A 21,921-nucleotide genomic window follows, 5' to 3' on the forward strand; every position below is an offset into this window, starting at 1 on the left:
TAAGGAGAAATGTGAGCAGTAAAATCCTATACCTGGGGATCAATTGTGCTCAATGTTCACAACAGTCAGATGATTAAAAGAAAAATCAACTTGGGGGGATATAGAAACCTTATTTAGACAATTGATCCAACTGTGCAAATAAAAACCCAGTGTCACTAATATTTAAATAGAAATCAACATAAAAATGTTACAATAATGTGTTCTGGTGGCAAACTACTGCATATAAAATGACCTGGCATGGCTTTCTGAATGACCCCTGGAGATCCATGAGGTAGATAATGAACAGAGAGCAAGCAGGGTCCCAACAAACCTGGAGTAGATCTTGTTGTTTTGTTTGTTCATTTGTTTGTTTTAAGTTATTTATTTATTTTTAATTTTCAACATTCAATTCCACAAAATTTTGAGTTACAGTTTTTTCTCCCCATCTTTCCCCGACCCTTCACCGCAAAATAGCAAGTCTACTGAATACCCCTTCCCTCAATCTGTTATCTCTTGTATCCTCCCCCATTACCACCCCACCCAACTTTCTAGTAGGGCAAGATGGATTTCTATACCCCAGTGCCTGTATACCTTATTTCCCAGTTACATGTAAAAAAAATTTTTTTTTTAATTTTTAAAAAAATATTTGTTTTTAAAACTTTTTTGAGTTCCAGATTTTTTTCCTTCTTCCCTCCTCACCCATCCCCACTGGGAAGATAAGCAATTCAATATAGGTTGTACATGTGTAGTTACCCAAATCATTTCCATAATTGTTATACTGTGTAAGACTAACTATATTTCCCTCCATCCTGTCCCACCCCCTACTTATTCTAATTTTCTCCTTTGACCCTATCCCTTTTCAAAAATGTTTGCTTCTAACTACCCTCTCCCCCAATCTGCCCTTTCTATTCCCCCCCTTTTATCCCCTACCCCTCCTATTTTCCTGTAGGGTAAGATACCCAATTGAGTATGTATGTTATTCTCTCCTTAAGCCAAATTCAATGAGAGTAAGGTTAACCCATTCCCTTTCACCTTCCTGATCTCCTCCATTGTAACAGTTTTCTCTTGCCTCTTTTATTTGAGATATTTTACCCTAATCTATCTCTCTCTTTCTCCTTCTCCCAAAAAATTCCTCTCGCCTCTTAATTTTATTTTTTAGATATCACCCCTTCATATTCGACTCATCTTGTGCCCTCTTTCTATGTATACATGAACAAATGTATGCTCACACACATATATATTTTGATACACATACATCCTCCTATATATACATATAGATGTATGTATACATATATATTCCCTTCTACTATACTCATACTGAGAAAAGTCTTAAGAGTTACAATTATCATTTTTCCACGTAGGAATGTGAATAGTTCAACTTTATTAAGTTCCTTATGATTTTTTTCCTGTTTACAGACCTTCTCATGCTTCTCTTGATTCTTATATTTGAAAGTCAAATTTTCTGTTCAGTTCTGGTTTTTTCATCAAGAATTTTTGAAAGTCCTCTATTTCACTGAATGACCATATTTTCCCCTGTAGCATTATACTCAGTTTTGCTGGGTAGGTGATTCTTGGTTTTAATCCCAGCTCCTTTGACCTCCAGAATATCATATTCCAAACCTTTCAATTCCTAAATGTAGAAGCTGCCAGATCCTGGGTTATACTGATTGTGTTTCCACAATACTCAAATTGTTTCTTTTTTTTTTTTTTTTAAAGCAATTGGGGTTAAGTAACTTGCCCAAGGTTACACGGCCAGTTTTTCTGTGTGGGTGTTAAGTATCTGAGGCCGGAACCAATCCCGGGTCCTCCCGAATCTGAGGGCGGCGCTCTTAATCACTGCACCACCTAGCCGCCCCACTCAAATTGTTTCTTGCTGACTGCTTGAAGTATTTTCTCCTTGATCTGGAACTCTGAAATTTGTCTATAATATTCCCAGGAGTTTTCTTTTGGGGATCTTTTTTAAGAGGTGATCGGTGAATTCTTTCAATTTCTATTTTGCTCTCTGTTTCTAGAATATCAGGGCAATTTTGTTTGATAATTTCTTGAAAGATGGTGTCTAGGTTCTTTTTTTGATCATGGCTTTCAGGTAGTCCAATAATTTTTAAATTATCTCTCCTGGATCTATTTTCCAGGTTTTTCCAATATTTCACATTGACTTTATATTTTCATTTGTTTGGATCTGCTTTATAATACCTCAATTTTGCATAAAGTCATTAGCTTCCAATTGTTCCAATCTAATTTTGAAGGAGTTATTCTCTTCAGTGAATTTTTGAAATTCCTTTTCCATCTGGCAAATAATTTTTAAGGCATTCTTCTCCTCGTTTGGCTTTTTGGGCCACTTTTGCCATTTGAGTTAGTCTATTTTTAAGGTGTTACTTTTTTCAGTGTATTTTTGGGTCTCCTTTAGCAGGTTGTTGAATTGCTTTTCATAATTTTCCTGCATCATTCTCATTTCTCTTCCTTCCCAATTTTTCCTCCGCTTCTCTTATTTGATTTCAAAATCCTTCTTGAGCTCCTCCATGTAACTAGTTCATATTTTTCTTGAAGGCTTCTGATGCAGGAGTTCTGACTTCACTGTGTTCCTCCCACTCCATGCCTTGATCCTTTTTGTTCCCAAAAAAGGATTCTATCATCTGTTTGCACTTCCTGTGCTTGTTCATATTGCCAGCCAATTACTTGACCCTTGAGCTCCTTGCCATGATAGAACTCTGCTTCCAGAATGTAGAGAGCTTTGTCCCAAATCACTGGGGTTTTTGCAGCTTCTAGGGCTATTAGGAGGGCGCCCTCTCTACAGCCCCCACAAGCTCTGGCTCACTGGTCACACACCCCAGAACCACCACCCAAGAACACAATCCAGATCTAAGCAGGTTAAAGCAAGAGTGATTACCCTCTGAATGGTTGCTTGGTCCCCCTACAATCTGCAGGCCAGGAGCTCCTGAGGCAGCCATGCAGTGCAGAGGGCAGCAGCCGGACTACTCTCTTCAGTCCCCCCTGTTCCAACAAAGTTCCACACTGACCTTTTCCTTTGGTGTTTATGAGTTGAGAAGTCTGGAAGCCACCACAGCTGCTGGTTATTCACTCTCCTGAAGTCTGCTCTGGCTGCTCTGGTCAGGGCCTCCCTGGGTCAGAACCTTGGGACTCCTGTGCAGCTGTGCTCAGCCCCCAGCATGCTGCGATAGGCCCTTCCTGTCAGCCTGCCGGCTGCCTTCAGCAGGAGGTTTGTTTCTCTCTGTCACTCTGTGGGTTCTGTAGCTTTAGAATTTGTTTAGAGCCATTTTTTTACAGGTATTGGAAGTGGTTGGAGCCAGAGCCCAAGCCAAGTTTGTGCTGCTACTCTGCCATTGTGACTCCCTTGAGGCTGGATTTGAACTGAGTAGATATTGTTAACATAGGAAAACATCTAACTTAACATGAGCATTTTTATAAATGACGTAACAAATGTAACACATCCAATGTAGAAATCAGGATTTTGATTAAAGCTGAAGAAAAACATCATGACAGGATGGGGGGAGGGGGGAAGAGAAGAGAAAAGGAAAGGAAGGGAGAGAGAGAGGGAAAGGAAAGAGAGAGAGAGAAAGAAGAGGAAAGGAAAGGAAGGGAGAGAGAGAGGGAAAGGAGAAAGAGAGAGAGAGAAAGAAAGAAGAAAGAGAGAGAAAAGACAGACAGAGACGGGGTGGAGTAGGGCGCCAAGAATGAGAATATGGGATTTTAGCACTACAAAAAGGATATTAAAATTGCCCACACCCTGCATGCTATGAACACTTTGAGCCTTAACTCTGACACAGTTGATTTACAAACACAATACTTAACAAGACTCTACAGCATGAAAGATACACAATTATTTACAAAAATTAGGTTAAGAAGTAGTATGCTTTAGGGGGTGGCTAGGTGGCGCAGCGAACAGAGCACCGGCCCTGGAGTCAGGAGGACCTGAGTTCAAATATGGCCTCAGACACTTGACATACTTACTAGCCATGCAACTTTGGGCAAGTTATTTAACCCCAACTGCCCTCCAAAAAGCAAAAAAAGAATAAATATACTCTAGTCATGTCCCCTTCATAAATAAAATTAACCAAAAGCATTTATTATCTATCTACTATGTGCTCAGTCCTGTGGTACATGAATTTTTTTTTAAAGGAAACAGTAACTGCTCAAAGAGCTTACAATCTATCAGGGAAGGCCCCATGCACATGCATTAATCTATAAAGAATGAACAAACAATAAATATAAGGCAGTTAGGGAATGAGGGCACTATGAACAGGGGAGACCAGGAAAAGTTTCATGTAGAAGATGGTGTTTCATCTCAACATGAAGGAAATAAGGCAGAGGTGCAGAGGGATTGCCTTCTAGGCATAGGAGACAGTCAAAGGCACAAAGATGGGAGAAAAACAGAGAGAAGAACATAGTTTTGTGAGAAAAGTAGCAATGTAAAATAACACAAGACAGAAGAGGTGGGGTCAGGTTGTATTAAGGGGAAGCTGATTACACTGCCTATCTCTAGGTAGAGGTTCTGAACTGTGGGAGTTTAGGTGTACTCTGGTGAAGATTAAAAAGGGAAGGGAGGAGAAGGGAAGAGGAGCAAATAACCTGTAGAGGATTTTTCCAGCTCTGGGCTGCTAAAATTCCAATAACTGGGCTTTATCAGACTAACTACTATTCAATTATCCTGAATTAGCCTTGAGTGACTGAATTTTTTGAATTTTCTTCAGCATCCTGACCTGTTTCCAAACCTTTATCTTATATATAGATACTCTGTACCACATTTCTAGGAAATAGGGCCCTAGAATGCCATGGCACATTCAATTTCACCTCAAAGTACAAGGGGCTGTAGTACTTGAGAAGAAATGTGTATTTTAAAAGAGGGGGTGGGGTTTCTTATAAATCACAAAAGAATACTGAAGGTCTCCTCTAGGAAGACACATTCTTACTATTCCAAAAGTTCCTGTTTGCATAAAACATTGACATTTTCAGGATACTGGGGACTCTGCCACCAGTATTCTGATGGCTTTGATGATATTGTGCATTCACCCTGATGACTCTCCAATGGGTCATCAAAAGCAGTGCCAAATCATTTTGCAGATAGCAATCTGTTGCCACCAAAACATGAAATCGTAATATTTTATATTTATCTCTATTTAAATTTTAGCAACACTGAATAAATGTTAACATGCTCTTATGCTAATGCAATCACTGAGAAGTCCTAATAATACTGTGTACTAGCATAGCCCCTTGGTGAGTTATGGAGATCAAAAGACCCCGACCAACTGCTTGTGGCTCTGTGGGTTAAGCCCCCTTAAATCCACCATAAGAACAGGATGCTAGATATTTTTATGTAAGAAATGTATTTGCACAAGCAGGGACTTCTATGCTGAAGCTTTGAAACTGATGGCCTATAATAAGGGACTTGGACTTACTGAAAAGGTTCCCAAAGAAGACCTAGGAAGAAACTAATAATATTTAGTTTGGTCACATTTTAGTTAATGCATTGAGAGAAGAAATAACTGATTGAGTCCAGGACTTCAGAGAGTTTAAAGGCTTTTAAAGGCCATAAGAATAAGTCCTTTACTCACCAGAGGATGAAGTGAAGCACCAGAAATGTTCTCACTTAATATCTCTCTCTCTCTCTCTCTCTCTCTCTCTCTCACTCACACACACACACACACACACACACACACACACTCTCTCTCTCTCTCTCTCATTTCCCTTTTGTTTCACCATAAGAAGGGATGATCCTGGGGTTAATCTGAGGTTAGAGTTCCTTCCTTTATTGTACATTATAGCTAGCCATAAACTACAATTTACCATGTAAACTGAGGAAGAGAGAGTTACAAAGGGTAGAGAGTAAATAACCCACAATCCTAAAGTGGGTAGCTTTAGTTACCCTTGAGAAACCTAATAACATGTTTCAGAAGTCAAGTTCTCAGTGGGATCAGTATCTGAAAGGGCTGTAATGGGGAGAAACAAATGAGAAAGGCAGCTTCCCACAACACCTCTACCCAGAACATTGTTGCCCCAAACATTAATAATGATCAGGTTCTTGGTAAGTTTTAATTAGCAACAAATTTTAATTAATCAGATTAAAGAAGAGAAATAAACACAAAGAAAATATTTTCCTGTAAAATTTCCAACTAGTCAGATATCCAGAGCAGTTTCTCATCTAAAATGTTACTCTTATGGTCCTACAAGGGTCTTCTGCTTCTGCAAAGGGCTGAAAGAAATTTATTCCTGGCAGGTTTCACAGGAAGGAAGAATATGGTCCTGAATAACCAACAGTGATATAAAGATAACTGGATCTCCCTCATGGGAGGAATAGTGGTGCAGTCCCACAATTCTCAACAATTCTTCCTGAGAAACTGTCTAGAAAATTAAACCATGGCTTTTTGGCCCTCTGATAAAAACAAGTCAGACTCTACATACTTAATTTCTAAATGAGAGGCATCACATTTGTTGGCCACTACTGACTAACGGACAGATTCCCCAAAAGCTCTACCTGGCTGGATGAGAATTACTTATGAATAGCAGTATTTCAAGAAATTCATGCCCTCATTTCACCCCCTCATACTGCTGTTCTAAATGCTTTACTCACTTTATGCCTTAGAACTCTAGTATAAAGTATGTGTACGTGTGTGTGTGTGTGTGTGTGTGTGTGATATGGGCTGGGAAATAGTCATGATGAAGAAGAAATGTTAAAAAATTCACAGTCACTTGAGACTAATACAATTGTTAAAACAACAGTTGTTCTACTCTGAGGTACCACCTCACCCTATCAGACTGGCTAATATCAGGAAAAAGAAAATGATAAATGTTGGAGAAGATGTGGGAAAATTAGAACAGTAATACATTATTTGGGGAGTTGTGAACTGATCCAACCATTCTAGAGAGCAATTTGGAACTATGTCCAAAGGGCAACCAAACTGTACATACCACTATTAAGTCTATATCCCAAAGAGACCATAAAAAAAGGAAAAATGACAAATGTACAAAAATATTTATAGCAGCTCTTTTTGTAGTGGCCAAGAACTGGAAAGAGGGAATGGCTGAACAAGTTATGGTATATGAAGGCAATGTAATATAATTGTGCTATAAGAAATAATGAAGAAGAGGATATCAGAAAAACCTGGAAAGACTTTTACATGAACTGATGTTGAGAGAAGTGAGCAGAAACAGGAGAACATTGTACACAGTAACAGCAACATTGTGCAGATGAACAACTATGATATTGCTTCTCAGCAATACAATGATCCAAGACAATTCCAAAAGACTCATGATGGAAAATGCTATCCACAACCAGAGAAAGAACTGATGGAGTCTGAACACATATCAAAGAATACTATTTTCCCTTTATTTGTGTGTGTGTGTGTGTGTAGTTTTTTCCTTTGGTTCCGTTTCTTCTTTCACAACATGACCAAGGTGGAAATATGTTTACCATGGTTGCACATGTATAACCTATAACATACTGTTTGCCATTTTGGGGAGAAGGGAAGGGAGAGACAGAGAGAGGGAGAAAAATTTGTAACTCAAAATCTTATAAAAAGTGAATGCTGAAACTATCTTTACATGTAATTGGAAAAAAAATACTATTTACATAAAAAAGGGCAGTTGTTCTGAAAAAGATCTGGAAGCTAAAGATAAATAAAAATTCAATGTCCGTCAGCCATGTGATATAGCAGGCAAATAAGCCAATGCAATATTGGGCTACGTGAAGAAAGGAATAAATCCTTCTGTGCTGTGCCCCAGTCAAATGCCATGCAGAGCCCTAGCGCAGTTCTGGAAGCACAAGAAAGGCCCTGAAGAGTCGTCCAGTGTCCAGGAAGGGAACAAAAGGGGGAAGGTCTAGGGTACAAATCCTAGCAGGAACTGGGCATACTGAACATGGAGAAGAGAAGCTGAGCTTAGGAAGTCCAAAAGACATGACAGATGTTGTCTTTGGGCACATGACGAGCTCTTATTTGTGGGAGAGAGATCAGACTGCTGACCCTCAAGGCCATAACAGAGTCTAAGGGTGAGGATTACAGAGGCAAACTTAGGCCTGATATCAGGAACCTGGTCATTAAGTACCTACTGTGTGCCAGGCACATATCAGATGCTGCAAATACAAGCAGAAAGAGTGAAAAAATCACTACTTGCCAGAAGCTCATTTTTTGACAAAGACAAGAAAATAAAAGGGAGGGAGGTTAGGAAGGAGGGAAGAAAACAGAGAGGGAAGAAGCCAGGACTTATTAAATGCCTACTCTGTTTTAGGCACTGTGCTAAATGCTTTACAAATATTATCTTATTTGATCCTCACAACACCACCTGGAGATAGGTATCTCCATTTTACGGTCAAGGAAACTAAGGCAGACAAAGATTAAGTGACTCACTTGAGATCGCACAGCTAGTTAAGTATATGAAACTGGACTAGAACTCAAGTTTTCCTCACTCAAGACCCAATGGTCTATTCACTGTGCTGCTTCTAGGGTACATCAATATAAAGTTGATAAATACAAATCTATACAAGGCAGTTAAATACAAGGTCATTTGGGGGACAGACACAAACAGTGGGGGAATCAAGAAATACTTCCTGCAGATGATGGTGCTTGAGCTCTCTTTTTCTCCTTCTGAGTCACACCTTAAAGGAAGGGAAGGAATCTATATTTTATGTGATTATGTAACGAGGGAAGAAACAGTTCTTCATTACCTTTCCCACAGGAATACTCAAAACTATAGTCTGAAATGTGCCAGTAAAAGGACAGAGGACCTTTCTACAGACTGCCCCATGCCCCAGTTTGACAGAAATTTCAAAAATCTTGTTTTCATCCTGACGTCTAAATGGCAGAACCCCTGGTCTGGAGCTTACCTGGAGAAAGCAGCACCTAACACAAAAGCAGAATACTCCTTCACCAAGTTCTCAGTACTGTTGAGTCCATTGATCACCACCTGAAGACCTCCAAAAGAGAGCAGGTCCCGGGCATTATCCATCTGCAAATGAACACAGTGTTTAATAAGAGGATCTCAACCACTCAAACAAAAACAATCCTCCTTACATCCACTTTTTTTTCTATATGCTCAAAATTAAAAGTTAAAAACTGGAAACATGTAAATCAAAGGAAATGCAAACAATGACCTTTGGATTAACCAGAAAAGGGTATTTATGTAACACCATACAAGTAACACTCTGTACCTGTGGGCAATTGATTTGAAATGAAAGCTATCTCCTACCTAATGACAAATCAATTCTGAGGAAATTTCAACACTATGATTAGGGTTCAAACTTTATTCCTCATGTGAATGAATTCCTCACATGTATGCTATTAACACAGGAACTACACATTGCTAAGAGGAAAAAAACAAACTATGTCAGCATGCTTCCTGCCTCTGCCTGGCTCTTCTGGGGCACCAGACAGCATTAATTTCCTCAACTACAAAATGTGGTTACCAATACTTGTTTTAATAGCCCTCGTGGGGTTGTTATGTTGAGGAAAATACTTCAATTGTAGCATCCAAGGAGGCTACCTTTATGAAGGTATAGACAGTATGCTTATCTATAAGTGATGTGAAGTTGGGTAGGAAAACTATGACAATGGAATAACAGAAAAAGGGATCCAAAAAGGTTTTAAGTACAAAAATACGCAATACCAATGTAATATTTACAGTGCCCATGGTGACTATAAATATGCTAGTGTAGTTTCATATCACAAAATGTAACAAGCTCTTCACATGGAGAACAGAACCAAAGCCTTTATTCAAACCAGAAAGCTGAGTCCCAAAACCAGAAGGTCAAAGCCTTTACAATAACCACGAAGTTGGTTACTGTACAGTAACCACATAGTTAATGCAGTGAACACCCACATTCCCAAGCCTTCACAATAAAACAGGCTCCCTCAGGCAAAGATCCTCCTCTCCTCACTCACTCCCTCAAACAAGGATCCTCCTCTCCTCACTCACAGGCCTGGCTCTTGGAAGTTCTCAGCAGAAGTTCTGGCTGGCTCTCAGAAGAAGTTCTGCCACCACAAGTTCTGTTCTCCAAATCTCTTCCCTCTCCAGCCTGGGCCTCTCCTTATATATGGTATTAGCTCCTCCCTGTCCTGCCCCTTCCTGCTATGTCAGCAAGTTCATCCCACTCTGGGATTCACAAGTTCTGAATCTTAATACTTGACACAATTATGAACCTGAAACTAAGTGCTAAGTACCTGTTAGCTTGCCAATACAAGGGACATGGAAGATCTTCAAATCCCATTACCATTGCACAATGTGCCAAATCTAACAAGAAAATATTTAATGAGAATGAATGTAAAGCCATACACTTGGGTTCAAAAAAAATCATATGTACAAGTAAAGGTTGGGGCAAGTTTTATGTCTGTACAGAAATTCATGAGAAGATGATCTTGAGGTTTTAGCAGACCAAGGTCAGTCAATGGCAAAAAAAAAAAAAAAATGAATGAATTCAGACTGCATTTAAAGGCTAGAATAAACAGAACAAGGGTTAGCTGTCTAGTACTGCTCTGGTTAGACCACACAGGAATATTGTGCTCAGACTTGGATGCCACAAGCTGCTCAGGAATGACAATGTCAAACCACAGCATATCCAAAAAAAAAAAGTGAACAAAATGCAATAGGAAAAATATGATAACTTTGTTCAAGTATTTGAAAGGTATCTTATTTTCTGCTTAGATAGGAGGAAAAACAGTGGGTATGAATTGCAGAAAGATTCATTTAAGGGGTGGCTGGGTGGTGCAGCGAGTAAAGAGCTGGACCGGAGTCAGGAGGACCTTAACTCCCACACACACACACAAAAACTAGCTGTGTAACCTTGGGCAAGTTACTTAATCCCAATTGCCCTCCAAAAGGAAAAAAAAAAAAGATTCATATAAGTTTGATGTTAGGGAAAATTCCTTAAGAATTAGAGGTGCCCAGAGGCAAAATGGACTCAAAATGGACTACACTAGAGGGGAGACTTTCTCCTTCTATATGGAGATCTTCAAGCAGAGCAGAGTCTGGAAGGTGTAAAGCAGAACCATGTGACTAGATTAACCAATGTCAATAGGTGACATTGAGGATTCTGTGATTCTGTGACTGTGCTAATGCAAACTGGAAGGTGATTCCAATCCATACATAGGCTGCTACGTGGCATAACTGAGGCCAGGCTCAAGTCTTTCAACAGAAACTAAACTATTTGTTTCTAGGTTGCTTCAAGCATGGGGGTCAATTAACATACCAAGATGAAATCATGGATTTTTATTCAGAAAGGCCATTTGTTTTCTTCCATGACAAAAGATTTCACTTTAATGATGGAAAAGGGAGCCAAGAACTAGTCATTATATAGATAGAAGCAGAGACAATGAATGGGAGCCTATGGAGCAGAGACAGAATTTGACAGCAAATAGCCCCATGATTTTTATCTCTCTACTCCAAACACATTTATCAGCACAAGTTCACAACTGATAATATTCCCACATTCCCTATCTTTACTCATAAATGGATGAGGTTTCTAACAATTTAACCTGAATCGTTAAGGATCATTACATTTGTACTAAATCTAAACATTTAGGGGTACTTGGGATTTCTTAAGCCTCTATTTTTTCCCCCTGAAAGTTCCAATGAATCTAAATGTTACAACCACTTTGTAAAGCAATCTGGAATTATGCAAGTAAAGTGACTAAAATATCCATTCCCTTTTGAAATATTTTTTTTTAAGCAATTGGGGTTAAGTAACTTGCTCAAGGTTACATGACCAGATATTTCTGGGTGTGGTGCTAAGTATCTGAGCCTGTATTCAATCCCCCGGTCATCCTGACACTGGAACCATTGCTCTTACTCGCTGTACTACCTGGCCGCCCCTCCATTCCCTTTTGAACCAAAAATTTCATCACTGAGCTTCCATTCCATGGAAGCTATCAATAATAAGAAAGTGCTTATACACTCCAAAGTATTTATGACATCATTTTTGTGACAGTAAGAATCAGAAACAGTTAGATGCCTGTCAATTGGGGAATGGCTAAGGAAATTGTGTACATGAATGTAATGGAATATTATTGCACTGTAAGAAATTATGTATGTGATAAATATAGAAAAGCATGGAAAGATCTATATAAACTGATGCAGAGTGAAGAAGAGCCAAGAAAACATACATACCATGACTACAATGTAAATGGAAAAAATGACTCACCAAAAAAAAATATCAAAAGTGACTGTAATAAAACTATAAAAACAAACAGTAATTGAATGAAGAAATATGAGAAGATACTGATAACCTACCCCTTTGTGAAGGCAGGAGGTCCCACAGGTGTTTCACACTGCACATTTTTGGGACTTTTTAAATAGCAGTTGTGATGATTTTTAATTTCCTCTCTAAAAAATACTATTATATGGGATGGCTCTCTGGGAAGGAGAGAGGAAAATTTAGAATAACTAGGGTGATGAAACTGTCAATGAAAATTTAGTTTTAAGAAAGTACCTAGGACTATCCATGGCTCACTTCTCTCCCTACTCTGCTCCTAACTCTCTGACCTTCTCTACCTTGCCACCTACTCCTTTCTCCCTCCAGGTTTTCCAGATTCCTTTTATATGTCTTAAATCGGTAAGATCCCTGAGGGTACAGACTGTCTTTCTCTTTGCCTATATTTGTATTCACCATGCTTAGCATGGTGCCTGGCACAGAATAAGTGCTTAATAAATGCTTGCTGAATTGACTTGTGACAAAATCTAAATGAAAGCAATAACAATAATAATGAGTAGGATTTAGAGTGCTTTAGGATATGCAAAATGCTTCACATGCTATTTCATTCAATCTTCACACCAACCCCATGAGGTAGGCACTCTTTAATCCCACGGGTAAAAAAAACACATGAGGAAACTGAGGGTGAAACAATTTCTGCCCAGAGTCACACGGGATCGTAGAATCAACTTGGAACCAAACTCAGGTTCTCTAGCATAGTTTTTTTTTAAAATGTCTTTAGTCAAACAATAAACCATGAGCACGCAGGGAATTTATCCATCTCTGGGGAATCTACTAACAAAAGCTCACTCCACAACCATTATTTTCGTCAGCCCAAGCTGTTCTTTTCATCTGGGTGTCATTGCAGATGTTTGACTTTCTGGGTCACTGCATCTACTCTTGGTTAAGAAAACTCCATAGTGTGGGTGGCAATGTCCTGGGGCCCCAGGACCCTCCAGTACCCTTCCAGAACAGATGAGAAAAAAAGACTTGCCAAATGCCAGGAAGAATACAAGGGGCAGATGTGAATACTGACCTCTTCATTCCAAACACAGCAATCTTTCCATCACACCCCTGCTCCCTTCCTTCAGCATCATAGAGTATGCCTTCCAGTCCTTTTAATCATTCTGGTCACTCTTCTCTAGACATGATTTAATTCACCAGGGTCCTTCAGGAATGAACACAGTATTCTGGATACTGTCTAACTAGGGCAGACTATAATGAAATATATATCAATACAGTCTAAAACCTTCACCTCTAGACTTAATGACAAGAATTAGTTTCTAGTTCACAGGACTGCTAAAAAAAAATTATTTTCTAAAATCAAACTAACTGATCTGTTCAATATGAACAATGGAGGATGGGGTGGCTAGGTAGCACAGTAAATAGAGCACTGACCCTGGAGTCTGGAGGACCTGAGTTCAAATCCAGCCTCAGGCACGTAACACTTACTAGCCGTGTGACCTTGGGCAAGTCACTTAACCCAAATTGCCCTACTTTCCGCCCTCCAAAAAGAAAAAAAAAAATGGAACAATGAGATTCAAATCCAAAGGACATTTCTTAGTCTTTATCTTGACTTACCAATCTGTAGCAGCTATACCTTTTGACCACTCCCCATACTTATTGAAAAATCTCTCCTCTTTTGGTGACTGACAATGATTTATCTATTAACCTGTTTTTCTTCCTTTTGGTCAGTCTCTTTGACTGGCTCTTCTTTTCATATATCATAAATGCAGATACCATTTAAATTATTTTCCTCAACTCTTTCCCCTCCTGACACTTTCTCTTTTTAGCAATCTAATACTGCCTAAGACCCTCCAATTCATCCATGGGACTCACCAACTGTCTTCCTTTCTCTAGTCACAGACTGTCAACTGTCTAGTGGACATCTCTACTCTGATCATAGATTAAAGGTCCCCAGTTCCCTGTGGAATCTTGAAGGATTTGGAAGGAATCTGTATTTGACTGATTGTAAGGAGTTCCTCTGAAACCAATTCTGCTGAGAGTCAAACAGAGAGACCTTTGTGTCTGTCACTGACCTTTAAACTCTCTCTAGCCCATCCTACACAAAGCAGAAGACTAAAAGAGTAACAAAATGGGGGACTACGATGAAACTCTTGTTAATCCATTCTCTTTCTAGATCACCTATGCTGAGATTAACCGCCACAAACTCACTGGCCCCACTCTTCCTCTCACGGTTCTTTTTTATTTTCCTGACATAAAAGAAAGCTTATGTCCAAAGAGAAAATCCTGGGGGAAATGGTACTACTGGGGATAAATCATATTTGCATAGTGCTTTAGGAGTTGCAAAAGTTTACTTACATAATCTCATCTGGTCCTTACCACCTCCCCTAAATAGGTTTTAATTTTTGGCAGTCTGTTTGTAGAGCACTACTACCTTTGTTTTAAACTAACAACAACCAATACCACCAACTCCACAAGAGGGTCTATCTCGGAAAGTGCCATCAAATTTACTACTGACTAAAAGAAACTCAAGATTGTCAAAACTGCTCTTACTTGTATACAGCTCATTTTTATCCTCAAAATAACCCTGTGAGAGAGGGTGGAGTAGCGATTATTCTGCCCCCTTTAAATATATAGAAACAATCATGAATTTTTTTTACATTTGGAAAAGGCAAAATTTAATTCCATGTGGCTTGTTTCTACTCTCCTTTTATTTAAAAAAAAACCGGCAAAGAGAATAAAAGGCAGAGAGAGATGAAACAAGCAAAGGGAACTACAGCCAGAGGAAAGGATAATAATTTCATCATTCAAAAGATAAAGGAAACAACCAGGTTCCTGCTAACCTGGACCTGAGCCTGGGAAAGGAAGAAGTAAATGCCAAAGTAGAAATTATGGTAACCTTGGAGATTAAAAAATGGCCACTCATTCCATCTTACAGTTAATGATTAGAAAGTAGAGGAAATTCAGTCAGCCTGATATGTGTCCTCATTTTAAAGGGAGAGATTTCAAAGGGATCAAGCCATGATCTTTCCAGAAAAGAAGTGAGCAAAAGTATAGATAGCTACCACGAATGAAATTCTAAAGATAGAAACAGAAATGATTTTAGAGAAGGATGAAAAGGCCTTAAGGAAGACCAGTGGACATAAAGAGAATTTCAAGACAAGCTTAAAATTACAAATATGTACAACCTTTGACCTGAGCAATACCATTACTATGTAAATATGAAGTAAAATGACAGACAGGTCCCATATACACAAAAATATCATAGCAGTCTTCTTGGTAAGAGCCAAAAACTGATAACAAGACAGTTTGCAAATAACTAGTAAATAGCAGATCAAATAGTATATAAACATAACAGTCTATTAATTACACACACAAAATGTAAATATGAAGAATTCAGAGAAACACTGAAAGACTTGTATGAAATGGTGGAAAACATAGAAGGATGAAATGAGAACAATATGTAAAAGGACTATAATAATGTCAAAAGAAACTAAAAAAAGAAATAAAATGCAGATTATACACAGTATCTAATTTAGTTCCAGAAAATGATGATTAAACACCCTTCTTCCCTCCTTTCCATAGAGGGGTAGACGGTCCCATATGCCATCAGTTTTCACTGCTGTGTTGGTTTTGCTTGCTTCATTATAAGAAAATGGTCTCTGAAGAGGGGTGGTTATTGGAAAATGACACAAATGTAAAACAAAACAAAACAAAACAAAAAGAATCAGTAAAACATTTTTCTTAAAAGATATAAGGGGGAAAATAAATTTTATAGTTAAATAAGCACCATGTATTAAGATGGCAAATGTGTACTACAATAATAAAACAGCATGCTACTTGGTCTCATACCCTCCTTCGCCCCTTAAAAAGGCAGGTATAAAAGACAAAATGGCAAGGTGCTGCAAGAATAATATGAGGAAGAGCTATTCCACAATAGTTACATGGCCACAGACTAGAAAGAGTTTTCAAAAGAAGAAGTGCAAACTGTATTAAAAAACTACTCCAAATCACAATGTTGTTGTTGTTCAGTCATTTTTCAGTCGTGTATGACACTTCATGATCCCATTTGGGGTATTCTTGGCATAGATATTGGAATGGTTTGCCATTTCCGTTCTCTAACTCATTTGACAGATGAGGAAACAGAGGCAAATAGTGTTAAGTGACTTGCCCAGGGTCACACAGTTATTAGTAAGTGTTTGAGGCCAGATTTGAACTCAGGAAGATAAGACTTCTTAACTCCAGACCTGGCACTCTATCCACTGCACCACTGCACCACCAGGGACAATAACAAATAAAGGCAAATTCAAGGTTCTCACTTCACATTCATCAAACTGGCAAACATGAGAAAGGACAGAAATAGTCAATGTGGTAAGAAATCAGGCACATTAAAACACTGTTGAAGCAAGTTGTGAATTGGATTGGTCTAACATTTCTGGAAAGCTATTTGAAATCATGTCAAAAAGCAGTCTAAACTCTTTATATCTTTTGTACCGATAATTAGGAAAAGCCCAAATAAAGTCAATGACAGAAAAATTCCATATATACCAAAATCTATGTACCAGCATTTTTTTTTTGTGGTAGCCAAAAATTCTCCATAGACTAGGGAATAGCTGAACAAATAGTGGTATAATATTCAGATAAGATAATTGTCACACCAGTTTGATACTGTTAAAATTCTGTGCTGGAAGTCAAGCAGAAATAGTAATGTCCTCTGGAACCCTTCTTAACAAGGGCTTGAGGTTTTCCCACACAAGGCCCAATGTCTCTTCTACCACAGATTTTTAGCCCTGAAAGTAGGTTGAGTTATAGGGCAGACCCACACAACTTGGCAGTAGGGACCAAAATTAAAATAGGCTAAACTTCTTCTGGCCACAAAGAGATTTTTAGAGGTAGACTGACGATGGTTGGTTGCCATGGGTCATGAGACAAACAGGAGTGGCAACCTATCCACCAAGTTACATGACAGGCACAATAGTGACTAGTGGAAGGCGGGTTAAGTGGGGCACAAACAAAGCACTCATTACATCCTTACTTCCTTTTATATCCACTACATTGTTCACAGGCCACCCGAAATCCTTTGGCAGGAAGCCCAGAATCCTTTGGCGGGCCACACGTTGTGCAGGCCTGTTACAGGGTTTCCCTTCAACTTCTGTTGGCCTTCACTGGGAAAATGGCCATTATTACACTGTATGAAGTGAATATAAGGAATTCAGAGAAACATGGTAAAGCTTTTATAAATGGAGGTAGAAGAAAGAAAGTAGAAACAGCAGAACTGTATACAATTAATAAGTATTTATTAAATTTCTACTGTATGCCAGGGACTGGAGTTATAGGTACTGAGAATACAAATACAATCCCAAATTATGGTGCACTTACATTCTAGAAGGAAAGACAAGTAGATATGCATGCATTCACATTAACTATACAGCAAATAAATATAAATTAATACAAAGTAGTAGAATACAAGGAAATTGGGGGCTGGGAGGAAATGGTACAGAAAGTGGTGCTTCAGCTATGCCTTGAAGGGAAAGAAGGATTCCATGAGGAGGAGGTGAGAACAAAGTATATTAAAGGTTTGGAAAAGAGCCTGTGCACAAGACAAAAAGCTAGGAGTTGGAGAGAGGAGGGAGAGAGAAACAGAGTTTGGCTGGATCCCCAGTGTGGATTGGAAGTAACATACAATGAAGCCATAGAGTCAGGTTGGGGAAAGGTTATGAAGGATTTTAAAAGGTAAACAAATTTTATACACACTTAAACTTACTGAGTAAGAGAGTAAAATCATCATACATGCACTTAGGGGAAAATCACTTTGGTAGCTATAGGGAGGATAAGATGACTCAGGAAGAGCCTTGGGGCAGAACACCAACAAAAAGGCTACTGTAATAATTAAGGCAGGAGCTAAGCCTGAATCAAAGCATTAACAGTGTGTGCAGAAAGGAGTCAAATGGAAATGCTAATGTAGAAATGGCAAGAAGTAGACACATGAGGCAAGTAGGAGTGAAAAGTAAAGGACAAGAAGATTAGAAATCTGGGCAACTGAACAATCATGGTGCCTTCAACAGAAATACACCTGTCTTTCCCCATTGAGGTTTTGATGTATCACAGATGGCCATAAGAAATTAAATGGGAATTTGGGGGGAGTTTGATGGAAGCTGCAGATGACAGAAAAAGTTTAGAAACTCAGAAATGCATAATATATACATATATATAGCATTATATGATATCCACATATTTTATCTTTTAATACCTTAATAATTCAGACTTCTTCTCTGGTACAAAGGGAGGACCAAAAAGTTTTACAAGGATTTTCCAGATTGCTGTGGCACTGCACCCCTAATGGCCACAATGAGGAAAGGATAACTAGTAAAGTTTGGAAGAAGGGTGAGTACTCATTTGAACGTTTTGGGTTTGGGATATCTCCGGGACATATGCATATACATATCTATATATCTATCCAATGACTACAAACACTAAGTGTCCACCAAACTCTGATTAAGTGCATTGACCGATCCAGTTTCCAAAAAAAGATGATGAAACACACTCTCTTCTCTTAGTAGAGATGTGGGAGACTGAATGAAAACAATATCATAGGAGTTGTCTGTTGTTTTGTCACTTAGTGACAAACTTTTTTTTTTTAATATGGAATGTTCAAGGGTGGAGATGGAAGGTGGATGTTGTAAAGTACAGACTGGAAAAAGGAGAGATGTGAAGACCAGTTAAATAGGTGATAAGGACATGAACAAGGTAGTGGCATTTAAGTGGAGAGAAGGGCACTGATGTGCCCGATATTTCAAAAAGAGATAACATTAAGCCTTGGTGATAGACTGGTTAGAGGGAAGAAAGTTAAAGAAGACTGGAAATTCTACTTAATTATCTCAGTAAATCTTTTTTCTTTTTTTCCAATTACATATAAAAATAACTTTTAATATTCATTTTTTAAAAATGTTGAGATCTAAATGCTCTCACTCCCTTCTTCCCTCTCTGAGACAGCAAGAATTTTGATATAAGTTATACATATTCAAACAAATCTTTGACTGGGATCACATATCCTAAGTGTGACTTCCCCTTGGTCAGCTCTTCACATACCCCATGACAGCCCCAACAGTAAGGAGGCCACACTTCAAAGCACAAAAGCTTTGTCTCCGACCCTTCTGAGTGAAAATATGCCATATACTTGGATGGTGGTAAGGGCACAGGCCTATTTGGGATGGACTAGGAAAATGACTGCAGAGATTACTATTCAATACATTTTACTTCCTCACCTGATGGACATAATATTCCAAGTCATAGAGAGCCATTATCTTCTCCTCCAGGGTGGTGCTAGTGCTGTTGAACTGGTTGATCAGTCGAACCATAATCTGGAGGTCACTCTCAATGACAACATTCAAGGCTTCAAAGTCCTTCTTCAGATCTTCAATAGGGCGGAAACGTCGTCTGACCTCTTCCTGTCGGGCCTACGGAAAAAAAAATAAGGACAAAGACAAGCTGAAGGAGAACTGGTTCAAGTCCATCAGTTTCCTAGGAGTCCTGCATATCAGTGTGACAGAGGACACAAGAAAGAGTGAGACAACATGAGGAAAGGTTATGAAGGAAGGTCGCAGAGGGCAGGTGGGGAAGGGGGTAAAACTGTAAAAGAGAATAGGAATCAAGGGGTATGTATTCAAAAGTTCCTGAAGCTTTAATAGTAGCAGGTCATTTTACAGTTAAGAAAATACTTGCCTAGATAAAAGTAAAACATAAATGCTGTGTAAGTAAAATGGCCAAGCTTGGCGCTGGAGAAGAGTTGAGCAAATGCACCTTTGCTCCCTTCCTTGCAAGGTGGGGGACAATGGGCGTGAAATACTGTGTATACTGTCAGCTATAATCACTGTGTTGGTTAAATTTACCAAACTGCTTTTTTTCTGCTTTCCTTTTTAACCTGTTATAAGGGATGGTTCTCTTGGTAGGGGGAGGGAGGGATATATTTGGAAACAGATGTGACATTTTTTAAAAGGTATAAATTATCTTGTCAAGTATTTCCTTCACAACAACCCTTGATGCCCATGAGGTTCAGGACCTGCCTGAATCTACACTTTTCTAAAACTCTAAATCTACCCACTATGTCCAGAGAAGAGGACCCCAGGAAATAACCTCCACACACTCAGACATTTATAATATATTTGGAAGAACTTCAAAAATGGGCCTCTGATTTATAGGCTCAAAAAGTAGCAACAATGCCCTTATGTAAGTCTCCTAGGACAGAGAATGGAACCTTCTCATTCCTGCAGTTGCCAGCATGTGATTTCTAAGTGTAAATGGTTAATCAGATCTGAGATTAGCACACTGGGCTCTCCCTGAGACTTCTGGGATGCCACGGGTCAGAAAGCCTGAACTTCAATCTCTGTTCCATATTTGTGATCCCACCTGACACAAGAAGTTTTTAGGGGAGCCTGGGAAAGAAAAAAACTGTGGGAAGAGAGAGCTGTCAAGAGTGGGAACAATTTACTGATGAAAAATAAATCACTGTCATTACTGTCACAGGTGTACAATTTGCATGACTGTTTGAAATGGCTAAATTACTGCATGTACTGTACCCAAATCCCTAATAATCTACACTCACCTCTCCCCATATATGTACACAAAGTGTTTCTGAGATCAAGATATGCTGTGATGTGGGAAAAAAACTTTAATTGAATATTTCAAACTTGTGATAGTTCCTATTTTTCATTCCAATTCCAGTCCAACTGTAGAAGATGGTGTTCACAAACTCTGAAAGGATGTACTAGGTTTTGTCTCAAATAACAGTGTCTCTATGATCCAAGAAAAATTAAAAGCCACAGATACTTAGAAAACAGGATGATGAGAAGCAATCAGTTACAAATTGCTCATCTCTTACCTATGAGCTTTTCTCCCACCCACTATAAGCACCCTCTGGGAGCAGCATCCAAAGGAAATGAAAGAAACCAGCTGTAAAAAGGACCATCCTCTCTGCAAACAAAATGACTCTGCAGCACTTCATATTTTTTCCCCCGGGCCCAAACATGGAGATAGTCTCATAGCACCTAGATCTAAGGATTGTCCATAACAATGTTGAGTCACAGGTGAATAGATTGGACCAGGAATTGGACACTTCTTGTGGGTCATACGCCAAACCGTGAGCTGCAATTGCTTAGCTTTAAAAACTAAGGTCCTAATGACAGCAACCAACTCCCTTGTGGTGGAAAAAAAACAGCTAACGACAAAATACTCCCCAAACATAAAGCCATGCAAATAACAGAGACAAAGGTATTAAGAATATAAAAGATAAGACATAATGGTTCTACATACCAGTTTTGAGAAATTGAAAATAAAAGATTAGAATTCAAATCCTGATAACAAGAATCCTGGTAATAGACAGCATGATCTAACCCTCAGGAGAGATCACTGCTTTCTCACTTTCAGAGCCAAAGCAGACAAATTCTGATGTTTGATGTTCAAGAAAAAAAGAAAGGAGACCATGCTCAGCACAAACCTTAGAAACAAGTGGTTGGATGAAAGAAAGTGGCAAGAAAAAACCAAATGGAACAGATCTTATGTTTAAGGAGGTTATCTTCAATTGGAAAAATAGCAAAAGAAAGTTTTAAGCCTTTTTTGGGGGGTTTTGTTTAATTTGTTTATTTTTTATTTGTTCATTTCACAAGATTTTGAGTTACAAATTTTCTCCCTGTCTTTTCCCTACTCCCCCACCCCAAAAATAGCGATCCTACTGTATACACCCTCCCCAAATCTCTTCTCTCTTATATCTTCCCCCATACTGCCTCTGA

At 38.8% G+C, this 21,921-nt stretch overlaps 1 protein-coding gene across 5 annotated transcripts in view; it reads right to left on the bottom strand.

The window, feature by feature from the left end:
• The window catches only part of SIL1 (SIL1 nucleotide exchange factor), a 254,806-nt gene that overhangs the window by 56,025 nt on the left and 176,860 nt on the right, over window positions 1-21,921 (bottom strand). For all 5 annotated transcript variants that reach the window (XM_069104317.1, XM_069104314.1, XM_069104315.1 and 2 more), the window contains 2 exons: window positions 19,402-19,593; window positions 8,816-8,937 (listed from right to left, as the gene is read on the bottom strand). In XM_069104317.1, coding sequence (XP_068960418.1) covers window positions 8,816-8,937; window positions 19,402-19,593 — 314 coding nt within the window. The remainder of the gene's footprint in view (window positions 1-8,815; window positions 8,938-19,401; window positions 19,594-21,921) is intronic.

Source organism: Petaurus breviceps, unplaced genomic scaffold (assembly GCF_028583685.1).
Source record: "Petaurus breviceps papuanus isolate PSGF00001 unplaced genomic scaffold, PetGlider_PUasm1.0 685, whole genome shotgun sequence".
NCBI lineage: Eukaryota > Metazoa > Chordata > Mammalia > Diprotodontia > Petauridae > Petaurus > Petaurus breviceps.